Source organism: Pavona decussata, unplaced genomic scaffold (genome assembly GCF_977016875.1).
Source record: "Pavona decussata unplaced genomic scaffold, jaPavDecu1.1 SCAFFOLD_602, whole genome shotgun sequence".
NCBI lineage: Eukaryota > Metazoa > Cnidaria > Anthozoa > Scleractinia > Agariciidae > Pavona > Pavona decussata.
In genome coordinates, this window is record NW_028145860.1 from 6,365,166 (window position 1) to 6,386,172 (window position 21,007).

The 21,007-nt window shown below is 39.6% G+C and overlaps 3 protein-coding genes across 4 annotated transcripts; 1 reads left to right on the plus strand and 2 right to left on the minus strand.

Moving 5' to 3' along the window:
- The first annotated feature begins 217 nt into the window (after positions 1-217).
- On the plus strand, positions 218-7,702 carry LOC146449708 (uncharacterized). Its single transcript, XM_085101881.1, has 4 exons — positions 218-1,250; positions 2,666-2,996; positions 5,507-5,619; positions 6,294-7,702. Exons 1-4 carry the CDS (start codon positions 1,115-1,117, stop codon positions 6,488-6,490), a joined length of 777 nt encoding a protein of 258 aa, XP_084958007.1. The 5' UTR covers positions 218-1,114; the 3' UTR covers positions 6,491-7,702.
- LOC146449709 (uncharacterized) lies at positions 7,231-13,671 on the minus strand. Its single transcript, XM_085101878.1, has 4 exons — positions 11,953-13,671; positions 10,903-11,310; positions 9,711-10,589; positions 7,231-9,430 (listed from the first exon to the last, which is right to left on the minus strand). Exons 1-4 carry the CDS (start codon positions 12,359-12,361, stop codon positions 9,249-9,251), a joined length of 1,878 nt encoding a protein of 625 aa, XP_084958004.1. The 5' UTR covers positions 12,362-13,671; the 3' UTR covers positions 7,231-9,248.
- A 786-nt stretch (positions 13,672-14,457) lies between these two features.
- On the minus strand, positions 14,458-20,661 carry LOC146449710 (uncharacterized). 2 transcript variants are annotated; one of them, XM_085101879.1, is made up of 7 exons: positions 20,200-20,661; positions 19,617-20,080; positions 17,971-18,378; positions 17,166-17,201; positions 16,912-16,947; positions 16,641-16,676; positions 14,458-15,912 (listed from the first exon to the last, which is right to left on the minus strand). In XM_085101879.1, coding segments are annotated over exons 1-7 (1,212 nt in total). In that variant the 5' UTR covers positions 20,202-20,661; the 3' UTR covers positions 14,458-15,682. The 2 variants fall into 2 exon arrangements, with proteins under 2 accessions (XP_084958005.1, XP_084958006.1); XM_085101880.1 differs by lacking the exon at positions 16,912-16,947 and having other exon boundaries at positions 20,200-20,651.
- Positions 20,662-21,007: the final 346 nt, after the last annotated feature.

Consider the following 21,007-nt stretch of genomic DNA (forward strand, 5'->3'; position numbering starts at 1 on the left):
CCACTCCAAACTTACATACATACATACATACTTTATTGTTACCTCCCCAATGGGGCTTTTCAGGAACAATTATTTAAATACTTAAGTTACTAATAACTACACAATTAAAATTAATCAAATTTAAAAAAACAATTATAACATTATCTAAACTTACTAATCGAGAAAAATACTAAAAATAAATGAAGTTCAAACTTGTTACGAGAACACTTATTTCAGTTTTAAATTTTTTTAGTTTCTAAAGGAAATGTGGTGCCTCGTTGGTGGGGAGTGGAAACGAATGTTTTGTTTTATCAACAGAGTTGGGTAATTTGGTCGCCGTAAAGAGATTCGAGTGCTAATGACAACATTTTTTAGCCAAGAAACTGACATGGTGCTGCGTCGGTTTGTTTTGATTGTTACATTTATCTTGTGTTGGGTGTATTTTAACCCTTGATCCCTTAACAAAAGTTTGCCGAAATAACAGTCAAGTTGATCAGGCGTAATCAGATATCTCAACCTTTCTCGTAATCAGAGAAAAAACCGCAGCTCTCGATTTGACCTGGCATTAGCTACAACGGAAACTGATAAGCTATCAGCATGCGTGACATTTGTGACGTCATCTGTGAAGCAAGTCAAGTGATTGGATGCCACTTTGTGTGTAACTGCTTTATTTTGGCAGGAGACAGGATGCGTTCGCAGTCTTCCTGGTTTACTCAGGTTGTTCAGAGCTTACTTAGCAACTGCGCATTTATAGCGATCAGTTAAGCGAGAATGTTTCTATCAAACATGAAGTCTCTTACATCAGCTTTATTAAGCTACGTTTTATTGTGCAGCGTCTTCGTATCAGTCTGTGACTCACATGATGGCAAATGTGTGAGTCTTGTAAACAGTCCTTTTAACATCTGCACAGCAGCGGGCTATAATTACACGCTGCCGTTGCACGAGAAGCTTGTCCCCATCAAGAAAGAAGTTGGAGGTTTATTGAATGATATCATATCGACATGGTCCAACTGCTCAACATTCAGTGTGGCCGTGGCCATGGAATGTTCATTAATGTTTCCCAAATTAATGTAGCGCCGAAGGGAAGCGTGTGTATCCTTGCCGGAGAGTATGTGGGGAGTTTTTGAAGAAGTGTATGAATAAGATGGACGATTTCCGTGAACTTTACTTGGATATTGTTCTCAGTATGTGCCTTAGTCTTCCGAACGAAACCTCAGTCGGTGGTAATTGCTTTGAGCCGCCTAACTTCACTACGAATGACAGCGTGCCAAGTAAGTATTTACGTAGTATTGAAATCATGAGGCGTGACGGTCACAGGGGCATCCAACGACAGTTTTCTCTCAGACCTTTGAAACGCTATTTTAGGCTATCTGAAGTGCCTTTAAAGCTCTGTAGGTTCATTCTAGGCTGCGCTATAATATTTTTATCTGTTCGGTCATTCTAGGGGAACTTCAGTCTTTTCGAAATTACGAGGGCATTTTTGTCCATTGGCCGAAAACCTTAGGTCTTATTTCCGTTTCGAAAATCTTAGCTGACCTTTTTTCGGTACCCGAAACGACATTTTTATCAATCCGAAAACACTAGGTCTTAAATGTTCCATATCGCGAAAGTTCGAGGTGAAACTTACCCTCAGAAAATTGTAAGGGATTAAGGACCTTCCGAACAGATAATTTACAGAAACGATCCGTTGGATGCCCTTGAGAGTCAGTCAGGTCAGTTTCCCAAACATACCAAAGAAAACAAACATTTAGATTGTACATTCTGGAGTATTGAGGTGTTTGCCTCATAAGGGACCGATCGGTGTTTTTTGAGGGGGGGGGGGGTAATTTTTTTAAACGAGCTCTTTTTTTTTGGAGGGGGGGGGGGTAATTTTTTACCTTGTGCGAAAAGTGACGGGGGTAAAATTTTAAGGGTACCAACTAAATGTATTAGCAATCATTCTTCTCATCAATCATAGAGTTGGTAAAATCGACTAGATACTTCTCCATATCGCTGCTATTCTTCAGAGCGACAAAGATCTTGCACGTAATAGGTTGAGTAATGACATAGACAGGCAAACCGTGTATTTCATCAAGCAGTTTATCTCTGAAGGCTTGTTTATCTGGGCAAAAAAATTGACCAAAAGACGAATAGAGATGGTAGGGTTCTTCAGAATCTATATATCCACATCCTTGATCTACATCCATACATCAAATGCTCCTGTACTGCTCTCAAACCCCGAGCTGCTTTGACCTTCTGTGTACCTTCTTTTGACGACTGAAGAATAGACTCCAGCAATAACAAAACATCGTTATTATCAAGACATTGAAGAGATATTCTAAGGTACGTTCCCTTACTTGAATTGCGCCTAAATTGTGATTGTTTCTCTTGCCAGTTCAGATTCAGAGAGCTAGCGATTTCCGCATGTAACCAAGCGTTGTGCCCAAGAACTTCTCAACAATTCAACCACCAGGCCAACCATGGGGAAGGGGGGGGGGGGGGGTAAAATTTTCAAACTGTCATTGCAGTGGGGGGTAAAACGTTTGTTTGAAAGATTTTTTGGGGGGTAAAATTTTCATACACTCGATTTTTTAGAATAGATGAACCAAGATGGCGGCGGTTCCATCGAAGCGCACCGGTCTCGAGAATCCCACGGAAAAATAGGGGGACTGTGAATAGTCTAACAGTAATTATTTCTTGTTTTTAGGTCCACTTGATCGTGGTTGTCAAAAGTTAATCATTCCCGCCTGTAAGAACTTGGGCATTTACAGTCACACGCTGATGTCAGAGTCAGTGCAGAAGAAAGTCTACAAGTTGTTTTACAACAAAACTTACAATGAAGGTGATTTAGAGGAAAGGTTTCCCAGAATGGCGGAACAAGCCCTGGTAAAGTATCCCAAGTGCCGAAAGAACATAGAAAAGCTTTTCTGCGGAGAAATATTTCCACCGTGTTTTCCTGAAGAAGCAAATCCTATGTTGAAGACCCTTTGTAGGTCGGTTTGTGACGACATTGCCAGAGATTGCCCCGGGTATTTCAGGTAAATAACCGCTTGGAGTTTATATTTGCACATCCACTGGAACAAAGGCTGGCTGTTGTGAATACCAAATAGCGAGATAGACATAATAAGATACCTTTAAATTCTAACACGTGTACGATTTTGAAAACGAGATTTGACTTCAAGATTTTAGCGAAATGTTCAGAAAACGTACATCCTCGCGTTTATGTTTTTTACTCGGGCCGTAAGGCGGACCGAGTTAAGGTTTCGGTAGCATTATCAAATTCTTTTTTCTCTTTGGGGTCGCGATGGGCCGAGAGATAAGACTTCGGGCCACGGGTTATTGTTCTCAGTCTCGTTTATTGTACTCGGCTGGTACGAGTTACGTTTTCTGTCGTGTTATCAAATTCTTTAAATTCTCGGTCGCGTTCTTTGTTTTCGGGCTGTGAGGAATGTTTACAATATCCGAGCCAGACAAGCGAGGCATGAAAGTCATGAACAAAACATGCGAGGCATGAACAACCCCAACATAAACTGCTAACCGTTAAGCTAACCGGGGAGCTATTTAAGCTAGCCTAAGTGCCATTTAGGCTAACTGGAGTGTTCTTTAGGCTCACTTGAGTGCCTCAAGGTTAGTTTTGTTTATCCGAAAATGTGGCAACTAAATCAGTCTATGACCTCGCGGGCCAAGCTGTGCAAGATAGATAAAGAAGTCTCACCGGTTTACTATAGAAAAACAATCAATGTAGAAACTGTTTCTGTCTTCAAATGAAAGGTGAATAACAAATGCTTTCCCCTGAATTTCCGCGAAACATTGAAAAACGTACAAGGATATAAACGTACGCGTGATGCGTAACGTTACTCTAGATCAGGGGGTGGGGGGTACTTAACAGATGCTTGGGTAGGGAGGTGCGGCCCAGGCGTTCAAACCCTGACCCTGTTTAAGACATTAAGACACAATTCTCCGATTTCCCTATCCCGTTTAAGACAGAATTCAAAATTTTCAGGCCCTTTCTATGACATTTAACCCAAAATCACACCCTGTTGAAGACTAAAATGAAATAAGAATACACTAGTTTCTTACTGTATTTTAATGCATTGGCAATCACAATACACATTAAGTCATGTAGGGATACCCTGTTAAGACAGAAAGTGATGAAATAGATACCCCGTTCAAGACAAAACACCCTGAAAACCATACCCTATTGGGCCGCACGTCCCCGTTAAGGTCACATAAGGGAGTACCCCCCCGGGTCTAGATCATGCCGAAAATTACGATCCGTCATTGACCCGGCGTCACATACATATTAGAACCGTGCAAATGGTTTCTGTCTCTAAACGAAAGGTGAAGACGTAAGGATTAAAGCCCGGGGATTATAAAAAGCATTCGTATAACAAATGTCGTTTTCCCCTGTATTTCATTCTGACTGCAAGAAATGCAATTCTATCTGGTTGGTTCCTTATTGCCTCACTATATCTCTGTATCCATCTATCTATTTGGTAGCCTGCGAACAAGCTCTCTTCGGGGTGGTGGGCGGGAGGGGGAAAGTGGATCCACCCCTAAGAGAGCTTGCTCGCAGGCTATCTATTTGGGGGAATTGGCGATGCTGGAGGTTATCACTGTTAAAAGATTGTAGGCTTTACGCACCACACAGTCAAATATGGCCCGAGTATAAGCTGGAAACAGCTTCTTGTTTGAAATAAAGAGTACAAAGATGAGAATAGTGCGAACTAATTTTGGCCTTTGATGTTAACGCAAAACTACTCGATTTGACAGAGAAACTGAAAACAGCGAGCGGCAAATATAGGATAAACATGGTCACGTGGTCATATCTCACGTTAGCCGTTTGCCGTAAACGTCATTCTTAACCTCTCTTTTGTGAGCGACGAACTTGACGCAACTGTATTGAGCGATAATAGCTAAGCCCCTAAAAAGAACGAGATCGCCCCAAGTATCGAGGACTTGTTTTCGCCACTACGACGTTCTCACAAAAACTCGTTAGTAAATTGACGACAACGGTCTCGTTTTCCCGCCAAAATGACACTGCCTCACGCGCTTGCGCTCTTTGGCTATTGGAAAAACTCGTTCGTCGAACCAGAGTGAGTTAACATACATACCTAAAACGATTAGGCGGTGCAGTATAATTATGTCTCAGCGATCACTCGCTTTTGTCAGGAAACGGAAGTGGAAGATCCTATCAGTAAATGAAATCAAACACCAAAAATTTTTTGTAGAGGACGAGTTCCTTATTTACCTCAGGAATAGTAAAGCGAGCATCACACGTGAGCGCGCGCGAAAATTGTCTCCCTCGCACGAGAAGACGCGAGGCACAGGAGGTAATTTTCGCCCCGTGTAAATGCGAATGCCGCTTCTCCTCGGAGGGCCAGAGGTGGCGAGGGAGGGGGGTGCTTGTGGGGTAAAATTTTTAGCAGGCATTAAAATATGAATTCAGTGTGCGTTTACAGAGTTCGTTGTTTATTTGTTGCAATAGTGGAAGAATTTTCATGATTCTCTTTATACACAAGTGTCATGTTTTGGTTTGATTTTACAGCCATCATTTTATGGATACAGAGTTTTGCGGTATGCTGACTGAAGGAGAAACAAGTCACGGATTTTGTGATCGAAAAGAGTGGCCTCTTCCATTTCTTTGGCTTGATTATATGGGTCAGTCAATGTTACTCTCTTACTTACGTCTACAATAAAATCCCGGTTATAAGCCGTGGGCTTATACAATTTTGCAAGGCGTTTTTGGTAGACTTATATCCAGGGGGCGGGGGGAGGGAGGGGCTTGTAAGCTTATAAAGATTTTAGGAACACGAGAAGACGCAGATGATGGGAAAACGCCACACATGATAATATTAGGTCGTTGTCTAGGGCACCTACGGGCATTATTCATTTTATAATATTACATAGTTGTAGCTATTATGATCATGTGATCTTAGTGTTAGAAGCATGTATGTAACCCTTTAAATCAGTTACAAGTGACTGCAATGTGGTTAATAAAGTCTTTTATTTTAGTCTTTTATTAATGGTGCGAGTGCATCCATTGCTGTCCTGACTAGTTTTAGAAAATCCCATCTAACCTAACCTACTAGCAGCCAGTCTCACTCTTTCGTTTGTTTGCGCGAATATTCAAGTTGTTTTCCTTTTTATTGTCACAATTCGGATTACTTAGACAGCACAGACTCGAAAGTCTTAACCTTTTTTCAACGCAAAATAAACATGTCTACAGAAAATTATTGTTTATTTTACGCAAGCCTGACCACATTAAAGGGAACACAATTTAGAGCTTGAGAAAATAACGTTTTCTAACAACATTCGTATGAATTGTTTTACAGGTAAAACACCATTACCAACAAAGGAACCCGAAAAACAGGGCCCTAAAGGGTGGGCCATCGCTGTGGCAGTGTTGGTGACCCTACTTGTTGTGGGGCTCTCATTGGCAGGTCTGATTTGGTGGAAGTGGCGTAGCCAGCGTCCTCCTGGTGTGGCGTACACAAAACAACAAGATGAAACGACCGCAGACCTACTGTAATATGAAGTCAACGTAAAACGGTTCTTGATGTATCAGTCTTACACAAAACCACAAAAGGTTTTGAATTGTAGATAGTATAAAACCAGCAAAAATGTATCTTTTTAGCCATAGCTATGCTACCATGGTGCGGAAACATAAACGAAAATATCGTTCTCCAGGATATGGAGAATCAAACAGGACGACCCCGCAAACCTCATCAAAAGTTCACATTCAGTAGTTTGCCCCCTCTCCACTCCCCGCCTCCCAGTCGGGGTCGCTGTGTTTCCAAAATAAATTGTTCTGGTGCTGTTGTCGTCTATGAAGTTTACAGAGTTTCATAAACCTAACTAAGATACAGGTAAAGTTGAAAACAAAGTGCCTTCCAACATAACATACGCCCCCTGTGAAACTGGTTATTTTATAAGACATGGAATTGACTTCATCAGATAAATAACAGAAAAAGGCTGTTATATGTAACAAACCTTTTGGAGACACCAACCTTATAAAGATCTCGACTGGACTTTTTCCCCGTTTATGAAACTGTTTTCGAAACAGGTTCTTTTGCAAAGGAGACTGACTGAGAAAAACTGGTGAAACTATAGCTGTAATAAGCGCCTTTGTAAAGCTATTACTAATTACAAACGATGCTTCAACCTGACATCCACATAAAACTGGACCGTAGTTAAAAATATATATGCTTCATAATTTATCTTACTGGTAATTTAGGGAGTGGGGAAGTTATCCATGGAATACGCAAATAATGCATTATAAGCAAAAATGTTTTTATTTGCTAAACTAGTTAAATAGCATGTTTGTTATTACGTCATACATTTATTCTTTAACTTTCTACTTCCAACATATCAAAAGTAGTACAAAATACCCTGAAGATCGGGTTTATTTTTTACCTTATACCAAGAGAGGATCAATTGTTATTCCTTAAGTAGTCTAAACATTTACTATAAAAGTACAAAATTGATGACCGAGCGCCATCAATCGCCCATATAAGGTCTGGACAACAATTCAACCGTTACTGATTCCAAGGGCCAACCGCAACTTTAACAACTTTGTCAAATTTGCTTAAATTTCCATTTGATGGAAATAGAAAAGTGTTTCTTAAGAAATTAAGAATAACCTTGTGCGGTGTGGTAAATAGCATCACCGGAGAAAGCATTCAGGTGAAAACTGAGCTTACGTTTGAATATTAAGCCTTGCCCTAACATTTGCATTTCAACGCCATGTTATATGAACAAAAAAAAGGATTAATAGAGCTGTGATAATTATAAAGGACACAGCTCAATACATTTAACCCACAACTAAAAGAATTGCATTCTTTGTTCAGAAACGACCGTGAACTTTGACTAGTTACTGTACAAGAGGGTTAGTTTCTAAAGAACTGTGGTGCTGGGTCGGTTGGGAGTGGAAACGAATATTTGGTTTTGTCAGCAGAGGTGATAACTTAAGGTAAATTGACCACCGTAAAGAGATTTGTGTGCTGACGTTTCTAGCGTTTCTAGCGTTTAGTCAATCGCTCTGACGAAGGACCAACACCCGGAACGTCAGCATTCAAATCATGCTGTGAACCTCACTATGAATGCGAGGCTAAGTGCAAAACTTTTCCTACGATAATTAGTTTTGTTTGCATATGAATGAAAACTAATTTTCATAACAAAGACGTTGCACGTAGCCTCGTTTTCATAATGAGGTTCAAAGCAACTCGGAAATGGTCTATTAAATTACCTTTGGCTTATCAACTCTGTTGATAATCAAACATTAGTAACTGTACAGCCTTCTGTCCTGCCCTGTGCGTTCAGTTAAGGGACCACGTGATCCTTACTGATTGACCACAGCAAAAATATAGTGGGCAATGTTCTGGTCGGCTGTCAACCGACCAAAGATCAGTGTCAGTAGTGCAAACTATAAAAAGGAGCCCACTTTCGACTTGTGGACTGTATAGAAATGAGTGACTCAATACCATTTCTAATCGTTTAGTAGTTTTATGTCTTAAGTTTTCATTTTATAGAGGGCCACTGGGTTATCAGTTTGCTTACTGTCATGTGCTACCCTCTTAAAATAAGGTCCATTATTATTGTATTAGAGAGAAAAAGTTCTCTTTTTTTCTTACAGTCAATATTCTTCACGCATGATCGGTATTTTTGGAATTTGAACGGAATTTTGAAATTTTCCGTGTCAGTTTTTAACATCGCTAGCGAGATTTCAGAGTTCCCCTATAGAAATTTCTCTAGTTTATTGACGGTACAAAGTTATGGAAGTTTCTTTCCATTACGGCCGTATTTCAAAAATAACAATTGTTTCTAAGTATTTTAAATTTTTCTTTTCAGTTAATGTGTCTTTTTCGGAAAGATTTCCAGAGAAATCTTCAAGATTCCATTCAAATGCCGGACATAACAAAGAGGAATTCGAATGTTTTATTTCATTCTCCGAGACACTGGTCACGCGTGACGTAGACTTACTGTAAAATTACATCACCCCGCTATAAACTGGGGTGAATATACTAAACTTACTGTTGTTTATGTCCGAAAAACAACACTTCTTTGTTAAATTAAGCTGTCGCACTAGCCTACTTACTCAAGAGAATGTGGTGTCCGATTCTCGAGACAACAGTGTTCAAGTAGTAATTTAATTTAAGGCAGTAATTTAATTTAGGGAATGACTGCGTGGCCGTTACAGGGTCTGCGTTCTTGTGCTCCATATTTGGTTTTTCTTTTTACCAATTTGATAAGGAACATTTAACGATTACACGCTTGTGTAACAAATTCAGTCAAAGCTCATCCATATCAACCATAAGGCTATGCCTGTATTGAGCTCTTGTCTTGATATATCTCCTGAAAAATATGGCACCAAATGCAATGGCAGCCAGAATCACTAATACGCCCAACACTATACCAGCGATAGCTCCAGCCGAGAGCTTCTTGCCACCTTTTGCTTGGATGCGCGGACCACCTAGTGAATAAAGCGAGATAATCATTGTTACATTAATCGATCGTGTCCAACGGCTTAGTGGGCATTACTTGCCTGTATATCACATCACAAGCCGAAATAAAGCTCATGGTCCACCACTCACAACAGAGCAGGGACCACCGATCATAAACGATCAGACAAGGGAACCAGTGCTGCGATTGTTGCTTCTGCATGATGTCAGTGTTAGTAAAAATGGCTATAAATCGTTTTCCCCAATGGGGATATTTAAAATTTCAAATTCATGTCTTATTTTAGCGCTTACCTTTGGATCCGGGTGTAGTCTGAGTTGAACCGGGTGTGGTCGTCGAACCAGTTGGAGTTGTTAAACTGGATGTCTTAGTTGAACCAGTTGGAGTTGTTGTGCCGGATGTATTAGTTGAACCAGTTGGAGTTGTTGTACCGGATGTAGTAGTTGAAGGAGTTGGAGTTGTTGTACCGGATGTAGTAGTTGAAGGAGTTGGAGTTGTTGGACCGGATGTAGTATTTGAAGGAGTTGGAGTTGTTGGACCGGATGTAGTATTTGAAGGAGTTGGAGTTGTTGGACCGGATGTAGTATTTGAAGGAGTTAGAGTTGTTGGACCGGATGTCTTAGTTGAAACAAGTGGAGTTGTTGGACCGGATGTACTCGGCGACCTAGTTGGAGTTGTTATATTGGATGTACTATTTGAACCAGGTGGAGTTGTTGTAGCGGATGTACTAGGCGAACTAGTTGGAGTTGTTGTCGTGGATGTACTATTTGAACCAGGTGGAGTTGTTGTAGCGGATGGACTAGGCGAACTAGTTGGAGTTGTTGTAGTGGATGTACTATTTGAACCAGGTGGAGTTGTTGTAGCGGATGGACTAGGCGAACTAGTTGGAGTTGTTGTATTGGATGTACTACTTGAACCAGGTGGAGTTGTTGTAGCGGATGGACTAGGCGAACTAGTTAGAGTTGTTATATTGGATGTACTACTTGAACCAGGTGGAGTTGTTGTAGCGGATGGACTAGGCGAACTAGTTGGAGTTGTTGTAGTGGATGTACTATTTGAACCAGGTGGAGTTGTTGTAGCGGATGGACTAGGCGAACTAGTTGGAGTTGTTGTATTGGATGAACTGTTTGAACCAGGTGGATTTGTTGTACTGGGTGTATTAGTTATAGTACCTGAAAAAAAAAAAAAGAAGAAATTCAAAGAAAACTTCAGTATGATATTAGACCGGCTTAAGAAGGCTGCTGGTCAGGGTGGCTACTGTTTCTAACACTGATCGGAAGTCATTGTCAGCGATAAGGGAATCTAAGTTTGTGAGTTGTTTATGTGTTTAATGAGCTGAGTGATTACTTGTTAGGTTGTTAACTGTGAAAATTATTTATTCCAAAGAGCGACCCTTCGACTGAAAACCTGATTTAATATTTGTTGTTTAGTCTGTTTGTTCATGAGAGCTTTGCGGGAAAAGTCCTGATGTAAAAGTGAATCTACCTGCTTTGCCAAGGAATGTCCACAAATTACTCGGCCAATAGCCGGCATTATCCCCTGACCAGGCCTGGAACGCACAAATCTCCTTTCCAACCATACTTTTCTTCACTGGCAACACAGAACAGTAGTCAGGACTCTTGAAGATCTTCAGAAACTGAGACCGAGAATGGTTATGCGCTGCCTGACAGGTGGATTTACAGGGTGCAAGTAACGTGCTTTTATTTTTGTCATCGCACGGAGGTGCTAGTTCCATGCAAATTATTTTCCTGAGCGTGGAGTTTGCACCGCTGTCCTGGAAGATCGCACGTGCATTTGATTCCACTATCGTCTGATATTCACGTGATACGATTGTGAAGTCGTAACCTGCATCTGCGCATTGACTGATGTTGAGGGGCTTACATTTGACGTCATCTAAAAAGCAAAAGAATATAATTTACCCTTTGTCCACCAGCAAAATTAACTTAAAACTAGTTTATGAAAATTATGATATTTCAGAACACAATTTCTACCTTTTTGTTTAGATAATTCGTTTCAAACATAAACAATTCGACTAACATATTCCTTTCCAATGTTGACGTTCGGTCATTGGTGCATATTCTGATGCAGCACTTGGATAATTATGCTTGTGTCTATTATTTGCATTTTATTTATGAGTACTGCAGGGCGCAGTGCATGGAAGGAAGTCCAAAGTACTCGATATCTGCTTTCCATTGCAAGCGCTATTAATCTCTTACTGCTAATTTGGATGCTAAATGAAATATCGCAAATAGAAACAACTCTTTTTGATTTAAGACGAAGTAAACTGGTGTCTCGGTTTATTTTTGTGCACAGCTACCTGTTAACATTACATTCCCTGGAGAGCTCGACTTTATTGGACTGTATTGAGTCTGGTTTAAATATTTGGTAATTAAAATAGTGGTCAAGGCAACTGAAAGGAGTTCACTGCAACGCGGAAGTGATATTTTGCGTTTTACACATCGAGCCTTTCTTTATCGTATGAAGAAACTGTCAATACACATAACCTGCAATTCGAGATAAGAATTATCCACTTACCATCTGCACCAGTGTTTGGATGAAGAACCTCGCATAATCCTCGGAATAAAGCTATCAATCCTTCAGTCTCCTGTGAACCGTTTTGGCAATCACGAGTGAAATTCCTGCACACGTTTCCGGTCAACGATAACCTCGACGAAGCTGTTGAACAATTGGGAAGATGTACCGAACAAGATATCAAAGCCGAGTGCGACGAACAGTCCTTGAACTTTTTCTGCATACTCGCAATTAAGCTGGAAATTTCATGTTGTCCTTGGCGGCCTGTAAACTCGCCTGACACATTATATCCCGCTTTAATGCAGTCGTTGAACATGGTACTATTCAGCGGCCGACATTCACTTGACGCATATGCATAGTATGCCAACAAGCTTTGAATGGCGATGAGCAAAACCAACGACAGAAGAGTCATTTTCGACGATTATTTTCGTTGTACAGAGAAACAAACGTGACCTACTCGTACAAACAGGAACTTTTATGTTTATCAAGCGGCTGACGTTCCTCTGTTTGCTCCAGAATCCGCTGACTCACCGATGTGCTTCACTAGTCAGGATGCAAAAATAAAATTCATAAGCCGAACTAAAAAACCAACTCAAACAATATTTGCTTGTGAATCGTGACAGCCGCCGGCTTTCGTTCAAAATGCATGGCTGAATGAATTTGCTTTTGTCATAAAACAAAGCATTATTTTGCACCGATTGCGTTTTCAAGCAATGAAAACAGCGGAGCGAATTTGACCCTCCTTCAGTGACACTCGCTATCGATTTACATTGTCTGTTGTGACAGTGTGTCTATCGATGAACACGAACACCTGCTCTCGTGACCAACCTGCGAAGAGCATCAGCCGAAACTTGCTAATTATGTAAATTTATTATTCAAAGAGGGAAAACCAAGAAATACTGCTAGTGTGTGGTGCACGGTACATGCATCTCTTTTAAAAGGCGCTGTTACACCAGGCAAGTTTTCTTGAAACTTGTCTCTCACTTTTGATCGTGACACAAGTTGCATGAATCGTTGTCTATTGTAACATGCCCTAAAATGAAAATGTCTCGCAATTTTTTTGTTGCCAAACCGTTGCGAAAGGTAGAGGTCGGTTCTACTTCGTGCCACAGTGACTGCAACAAAAACACTGCGAGGCACGTTCATTGCAGGGTTTATCACAATACGCAACGTTTCGTTGAACTTGTGTCGCACCCGGGATGTCGCAACGGCTCAACGGAATTGCGAGACAAGTTGCAAGACAAATTGCCTCGTGTAGGGCGTCTTAATTTTCAGTTTTAGCAAAGTGAGAAACCGAAGCAAAGTATACAAACTATTTCTGGTCGATGAATCGATTTTAACCTACTTCGGTTTTTTTTGTGGTCTTCCTGTGTGTGTGTTTTGTGGTTGTAGTTTTAGCTTGTAACACAGTAATCAGGCTTATCACATTATTGATAGGGAAGACATTATCGACGACTTCTTGTGTTCTCAGTGAATGTCAAAACTGAACAGAAAAAAATCAAACAATAGATGATGTAACGAAATTATTCCATACTATTTTCTGGTTTACATGTGGCTAGTGCAGTGAGTGTTCGGATTCCAGTATATAAATAATGATTCCATAAAACTGATGGCCCACAAAATAACTGTTTACCCAGCAGCAGATATTTGTGAACTCTAAACTGATGGATCCTGACGTATGAACTCCACAAGATGTAGATGTACTAGTTATGACACTATTAGAAGTCAGCTCGTATCATGAGACGGCACCAATACAAAAGCTTTGACTTGAAAATGAGCTTTAAACGAATCTAAACGTAAACAACTAACTTACATCTGGTTCATTTTATGAAAGAAACAGAAAATCTCGGATTTACCTATTCTATTACCTTTTACCGTCCCAACATATGATTTGGCTAGGCCTTTCCAGAAAAAAAAAATAACGAAACAAAAAATATGGTGATATATTGTGTCCAGTTGAGGTTGTAATCTTAAAAGGGCTGTGGTTGATTATTTTTCGTCCTCCCCTGGTCCTAGCCCTAACGTTATGACGTCCGCAATCGCTCCTGCATTACTTGAAGTTTTAAGAGCCAATCAGAATCGTTTATTTCCATGTGCTCGGATGTTACGATCCGTGTAACGTTTGATCGACAGCACTGGCATCCTCACTATCAGATACTCAAGTCATCTCTTTCATTATTCGAGAACCGCCTCTCTTCCCAGTTCCTGTGCTTTAATAACTATGGGCCTGGAACAGGCCAAAACAAGAATTGTGATCACTGAAACATGTCAAGACGTGATGCTCTTTAGGCTCAGGAAATAAGACCCGGCACAAAGAAAAATGGCCAAGGTTATTCAGTTTTGCATTACTTATGTCAGATTTAAGATGTCTCAGATACTAAAGCTCTACTAATACCTCAAAATAAAGAGCGGGCAAGGTTTCAGAAGCGTTTTGACTAAATGACGTTAAGTAGGGCTCCTCTTTACTTGAACAGTACAATATACATGAGGTCCAAAGACGAGTATGTCTACCTTGTGACCTTAGGATAAATTTATTCCAATGTTAAATTAACTTACAGAGTTCGTCATATCGAATGACCAATTTATTTAAATGACTAAATTCGTTCTCGTCCCCAGAGCCCTTACAGCCATTGACCAAAAATGTGCGCATTGGAAATGAAGATGGATTAATTTACTTACAAAACCTTCGCTTCATAATAACTTGCAAGTTGACTCTGTCTCTTGACTCCTTTCTACTGTGTGAAGTTTGATGCTTCATGAAGGGAATGCGTTTGACTACTGACCCAATCTACTGGGGTAAAAACCCTCAGAAACCATGCAGAAATTCAGTTAAACCAAAAAAAAAAAAAGGAGCGAATGTTAACAAATCTCTGGTTTCTTTTAAGTTACCATACACTCAGCTATAATGCCACAGTCATTAAAACGTTTTTTTATAGTTTACCCACTGAAAACTTCATGAGAGATCACTGTAATTGTAAAAAATGTGTAAAGAAAGGAAGAGTAATATCTCTATATACTTAGTGAAAATGTATTTGGAGCTGAAAAAAAAAAACAGGCTTATTTTATCTTCTAACCCGACACTCGTAGCGCTTGGCGACCTCATTTCTTTACAAAGTACAACATAACTTGTTAATGTTAATGACAAAACAAGTCTACTGCCGAATGAAAACTGTTTGAAGAGAATATTTTATTTTTGGTGTTTTGATGCAAAAACTTATCATGCTGTTTTATATTACGCTCCTCAAATCGTAAAATTTCTACCCCGCGAAACTTTGATGACATGATCAGGCCGTTAGTTTGATCCAATCGTACCGAGCGTCTATTACATCTATTCTTTGTTTCTTTTGTATGATAGATCTCTTGACCTCTAGATCTGCGAAGAGATAAAGTTTAAACCCCGGCCTCGTTCCCAGGCCTCAACGCGCTTATTTAGCTAACCGAGCTTGCGAGAAAGGGCCTGGGGATAAGCGTAATGACGTCACATTCGACCGCGTGCCAAAACGACTAGGGACGAGGCTGTTTGAACCCTCTATCTACCAGAGTTAAGACGAACTCAAACCTCTATATATCTAGTTATATCGTGTGATTACCAATCAGTTAAAGCCTACTGAACACTGTATAACTGTTTTCCCTGATAACGTGTTGTTTTACAACAACCTTTGCCAGACAGATTTTTAATTTTAGAATAACTGTAAAAGTTATTTAGTTTAAATCATTGCTATGAAGAATACTGCTAAGTGAAAATTTCAAATTCCTCTGCTTTGTCATCACAGTAGAGAACTTGTTTTTGATAATCAAATTGACGACTTTTCTTTCTCCTGTACCAAATGAATCCTGCAACAGCTAAAGCAATGAGAAGTACAAATACAAACGTAACTACAAGCCCAACTAAAAGTTTATTAGAGCGGGACTTTTTTGCTTTGTGATGCCCTCGAATTCCAGGTACTGGCGAAGGAACCTCGTCTACAAACAAACAATAAGAAAAAGGTTAAAATACTCTAATCTATCCTTTCTGTCGCCTTTGTGCAATAATAATTATAATTTTTTTAATAATAATTAATAATAAAATAAACTTTATTAAAATATTTTAATAATAATAATAATAAGAATAAGAATAATCAGAAGCAAATATTTCCTTTGTTTTTCAAAGCAGATTGAATATATATATTTTTTTCTTTTTATAAATATTTCAAAGCTTCACGTTGAACATGCTTATCCTTATATCACAAGAATTTGAATACGAGAATTTTATATTTGCTGAAAATGTACATAATTTTTGGGAGTGCATAGGGTTGTGTTAAGAGTTGGTCATTTATAAATTTAATAATAATAATAAAATTTATTTTATTATTCGTTATTCAATAAAATGGATTATTAGTTTTAAAAAAATTAAAATAATAATAATAATAACAATAATCATGTAAATAGAAATCTCACCGACTAGAATCCATTGCTACAGTCAAACTACTAATTCAGTACACTTATGAAGCGATTGGAAAAAAGCAACTTGTTATTACTTGTTTCAGTAATGAGAAGTTTCTGAGCCCCTTGAGAACGTAATTAAAGAAGTAAAGCAGTCAGCACTCATCTTGAAGTATAAACTGTCCTGCTCCCTTTTTATGTATCAAAATCGTACATAAGACATGTAAGAGCTAAAGTTTTGTTGTGTGAGTTCAAAGTGAGGCACCTACCTGTTTTAACCACAGGTCCCTGAGTAGTGGAAACTCCTACAGAGAAAAGTAAAATTAACATTTATTTAACATGAAAAATTAAAATTAACATGCATGTATGGATGGCAAATAAGAATGTTAGTTTATCGGTAGCCGGGGACTGCAAGTAACTGCAATGTAATTAAAAAAATGAATTTCAATGTAGCTGCCATAACCAGTTCCCTTTTTGTGTATCAAAGTCGTACGTAGGAGCCACAGTGCTGTTGTCTGAGATCAAAAGTGAGGTACCTACCTGATTTAACCCCACCTTCTTGAGTCGTGGAATCTCCTGCAGTAAAAAGTAAACATAACATGCTTGTATGGATATGGCAAATAAGAGTGTTGGTTTATCGGTAGCCGGGGACTGCAATGTAATGTAATTCCAATGCAGTGTAACTATAATGTAATGCAACTGCAAAGTAATGTAGCTGTAATGACCTGCTCCCTTTTTTATGTATCAAAGTCGTACATAAGAGCTACAGTTCTGTTCAAAAGCGAGGTACCTACCTGTTTTAACCCCAGGTCCCTGAGTCGTGGAAACTCCTGGAGAGAAAAGTAAAATTAACATGCATTTGTTGATTTATCGGTAGACTGCAATGTAAATTGCAAGGCTAGCGCGCAAGATTTCACGACGGTGATGCTTGGTATTTCACCATTGTCCACGCTTTTCTTTAATCCAGCGACCTTCCTGTGTGCGTGAAGAGAACAGAGCGTTCTGTTTTGCGATATTATTTTTTGGGACACAAGTGAACAACAGTCAAGACCCATATGAATCATAAGCTATAAGAAATGGGCAGTGTGCTACTATTTGGAAGAACAAATATGTTTACTGTTGTCACAACACATGAATTACATTTGTCTTGTTCTCAGTTTTTCCTTTTTCGCAAACTTTATCAGAGTGCCGGCAAGCTAACGAGCCTTGTGTGGCGCCACATTCACGAGGAGGTTCTGAAGTGCCCTGATTTATAAATATTGCGTAACATATAGTCCTGCATCGCCAACTAGACCGCCAGCCCCGCAGTCTATGCGTAGCCAAGCTAACCAGTTGGCTTAATTGAATAAACCACTCTTACTTAGCGACGAACTGATATTTTTATTCTAGAGTGCTCTTGAAATTACTCTCGAGCTAATAATCACGAAAATTTGAGTCACCGAAAACAAACAAATCTTTCGACCTCGGCGGGATTCGTACCCACGCCCTCTCTGGAGGCTCTCACTGGTAAAAATACTCCCTTTTCCTCGCGATTTTACAGTCATTTTAATGGATTTCAATATAAATAGTTCAAAGGTGCTGCGTGGCACGCGTACGTACCTGGCTCAGGTTTTGATGTTGTGGTATTCTCAGGTAACTGCCAGTTCTCTGCCCGAGGCCAGTGAGTCTGCTTACATATGGGCGACTCTTTCCCAGTGCCTTCCCTCCTGGGGAACTCCATACACATGTCTTTACCATAGAAGAACGGTGATTCGCATTTGTTGAAAAAACTCAGGCAGTTGTCTCTGCACAGGAACGCTGTCGTACCATCAATACAGGCTGGCAAATTCTCCGCACAAACGATTTCTTTTCGCAGAGGGCTACAGGTGTCGCTTGCATTGTACTTGATTTTTGATTTGATGTAGTTATGGTACGTACGCTGTATGTTTTCGGAAACTACTGTTTTAGTGTAACCAGGAATACCTTGACAAGCTTCAATGACTATGTTTGAGCAGTTGTGTTTGTACGCTGTAGAAATAAAGTATGTTTGAAATGTATTAAAGACGAGAATAACACAAAAAGGAACGCCTTTGAAGTCTTTGAACGGAGGACGAAGTCCAACTGACTTCGACAAGTCAAACTTATCTCTGTTAGACGAGCTGAAATCAAAGAGAAAATAACGGTTTCTCGCATTCTGATCGAAAATAAAATTATACAGGTATGGTGGTTACAGACGTAGAGATTCCTATCAAGAGAAATAAAACGGCCATGCATAGATTTTCTTGTGTCGAGTCCTATCGAGTACTACCAGAGACGCCGACTTCGACTTCGTTGTATTAATTAAGGACCATTTATTAAAGCGACTGAGAAAGATGTTACTCGGCTCCCTGCATAACGTAACATATTTTTCAAGAACCAGAGATCTTGATTTTTAAATCACAGGAAAACCCCCTGCCCTCCTTAGTACAAGTTTTATCTACAAGGCTGGGCAGAACATGGTAGGGCTTGCGTTATGACGTCACCCATGAGGTTGTACTGAGGCTCCAACACCTGACCTCGCGGTTCCTTTTTTTTTTTGCGTGGGACCCAGGAACTGGGACACTGATGCAGTATCTTTGTGAGTCAGTTATGATGTCGGCAGATAAATAAATTGAAAGATCCAGCATGATAATAGGTCCGTGCATAATAGCTATTGATTTTTTAAGAAGTCAATTTAGGTAGGAGATCACGTAATACTAAAAAAATTCATTTTGAGCCAAATTGTTTGGAATGCCTTTCCGGTATTCAATGAAGCCACTATTCAGTTTTACAAATCAAACAATATCAACTCAGAATTTATATATTTATATCATATCTTAGTAATTCCTATCGTTGTTTCCTAAATTGATGCAAAGGAATGTTTTATGCCCTAAAAATGTTCGTTTCATCACCTATTGATAACCTTGATATTGCTGCGGTTTCAGATAGCTTTTTATCATAACAAATAAACGTGCTCTAGGCGCTCTTGTCATCTACGGAGAATTTGAGCAAATTTTAATATCAAAAGAATAAATAGCTTATATAATAACAAAGATTGTCTTTTGCTTGACTGTTTTGAATAATTTTATTTCGTTTTAAGATTCTTCCGCTTTTAGTTGTTTTATCTGAGTAAACGCTAAAAACGTTTTTACAAACCATACGTTATAATTTTTTAATTTGTTAATTAAAAATGTGTTAACTCGTGTCCCTGCATGACTGTTAAGTTAGCACGAGTGTTGTTAACTTACTTTTGCCGCTATCTCTGTAGTTAGGAGGAGTGAAGCACCTCTCCCTGTAACCTTTAGTCGTCTGTGGGTTGTCCTTTACCGGCAAAATATCGCACATTGCTACCGTCCATTCTAATCCTCGGCGGTAAATAATATCTTTACAGTCATTCGCGTAGTCGTGGCAGACACCTCTGCAGGGTAGATATGGACCTTTTATATCCTCGGTACACCGAGGAAGGAACAGAGAACACATCATGATATCAACAAAAGCCGAGCAGTTCTTCAGGACAGATTTCAAAGAACGAATAGCTCGCGATGCGCTGTCGAAGTGTTGATTGTATTCAAATCGAGCGGTAAGGTTGTAGCCACACTGTATGTGAAGATCGGGAATTGTTTTATTGATTCTTTGGCACTGAGGCTCCGAGAGAGAAAACCTCAGCAAGAAAGAAGAAACTAGGAGGCAAGCAAACAACTTGAACTGGCACCTGAGGAGAGAAAACGAGACAGATTGAAATAAAAACGAAATGTGGACTTTAGCGACTAGACGGTAATATTTACAAATGATTGTAGACTATAAATCAAAATACAGGCAAAGCCTACTTACATATTTTGTACGGTGCTACTACTGATCGGATGACACAAGTCTGATTGACGGATGGGATGTTGTCCTATGTGAGTTCCACAGCAACAAAACTGATGTGCTGCCACTGAGCTGGTTTCATGTAGTAAGTTTGTTTGGACTCACGAATCAGTCTGGCCGGTAAACGTGTGAAATGCAAATTAAGCGAAATTAATTATGAAGCGGGTGGCTACCATTGAATGACTTGGGAATCTAAACAGCACTAATCAGTGTTGAAAGAGTTCGTTCTGGCGCACTTCATTTCCATCCGGCGGATGACAACGCTGGCTATTGAAGGCAGCTATGAGAATGAAATGGAATGAAGATAGGACAAGATTGCCTTTGATAGTGGATTGTTAGATACTTTATTCAATATTCAATATCCATGGAGACGAGATACGTATCGTTTGAGAATATGCACCTGCCTTCATTATATAATACCGTTTAAAATGATGTTTTTGAACCGATTACCGAGAATAATAACAAGCTATGTTATTGAAGAAGCAGTGCCCATTAAGTCTGATGAAGGAAATAGACTCATGAATTGTTTTTAAAAGGCCGACAACCTTTCTTCAAACGTTATCTCATGCTTGTCACGTCTTGGCGTTAGTGCATGTGATTTCTGTTTTATCACGCAAGAGTAAGCTTGATTGCAATACGCATGCGTGGGACCTATTTTTACCATAATGCATGAACACACCCGCAAACCTTGCAACAAGAAACAGCTGTCTGCAAATGTTATCTTACTTTTTGATCATTAGGTTTGAAATAATGTTTTGCAGGTTGGTGAGAA

What these genes read in the sequence shown, in the direction of transcription:
- LOC146449708 (XM_085101881.1), top strand. Translation starts at nt 1,115, where the DNA reads ATGAATAAGATGGACGATTTCCGTGAACTTTACTTGGATATTGTTCTC. An exon ending in TACGAATGACAGCGTGCCAA is followed by an intron (nt 1,251 to 2,665) that starts GTAAGTATTTAC and finishes TCTTGTTTTTAG; the next exon opens with GTCCACTTGATCGTGGTTGT. An exon ending in GATTGCCCCGGGTATTTCAG is followed by an intron (nt 2,997 to 5,506) that starts GTAAATAACCGC and finishes TTGATTTTACAG; the next exon opens with CCATCATTTTATGGATACAG.
- LOC146449709 (XM_085101878.1), bottom strand. Translation starts at nt 12,361, where the DNA reads ATGACTCTTCTGTCGTTGGTTTTGCTCATCGCCATTCAAAGCTTGTTG. An exon ending in GACATTCCTTGGCAAAGCAG is followed by an intron (nt 10,590 to 10,902) that starts GTAGATTCACTT and finishes TTTTTTTTTCAG; the next exon opens with GTACTATAACTAATACACCC. An exon ending in GACTACACCCGGATCCAAAG is followed by an intron (nt 9,431 to 9,710) that starts GTAAGCGCTAAA and finishes TTTATTCACTAG; the next exon opens with GTGGTCCGCGCATCCAAGCA.
- LOC146449710 (XM_085101879.1), bottom strand. An exon ending in AGAAGGTGGGGTTAAATCAG is followed by an intron (nt 16,677 to 16,911) that starts GTAGGTACCTCA and finishes TTTTCTCTGTAG; the next exon opens with GAGTTTCCACTACTCAGGGA. An exon ending in GGGACCTGTGGTTAAAACAG is followed by an intron (nt 15,913 to 16,640) that starts GTAGGTGCCTCA and finishes GTTTGTTTGTAG; the next exon opens with ACGAGGTTCCTTCGCCAGTA.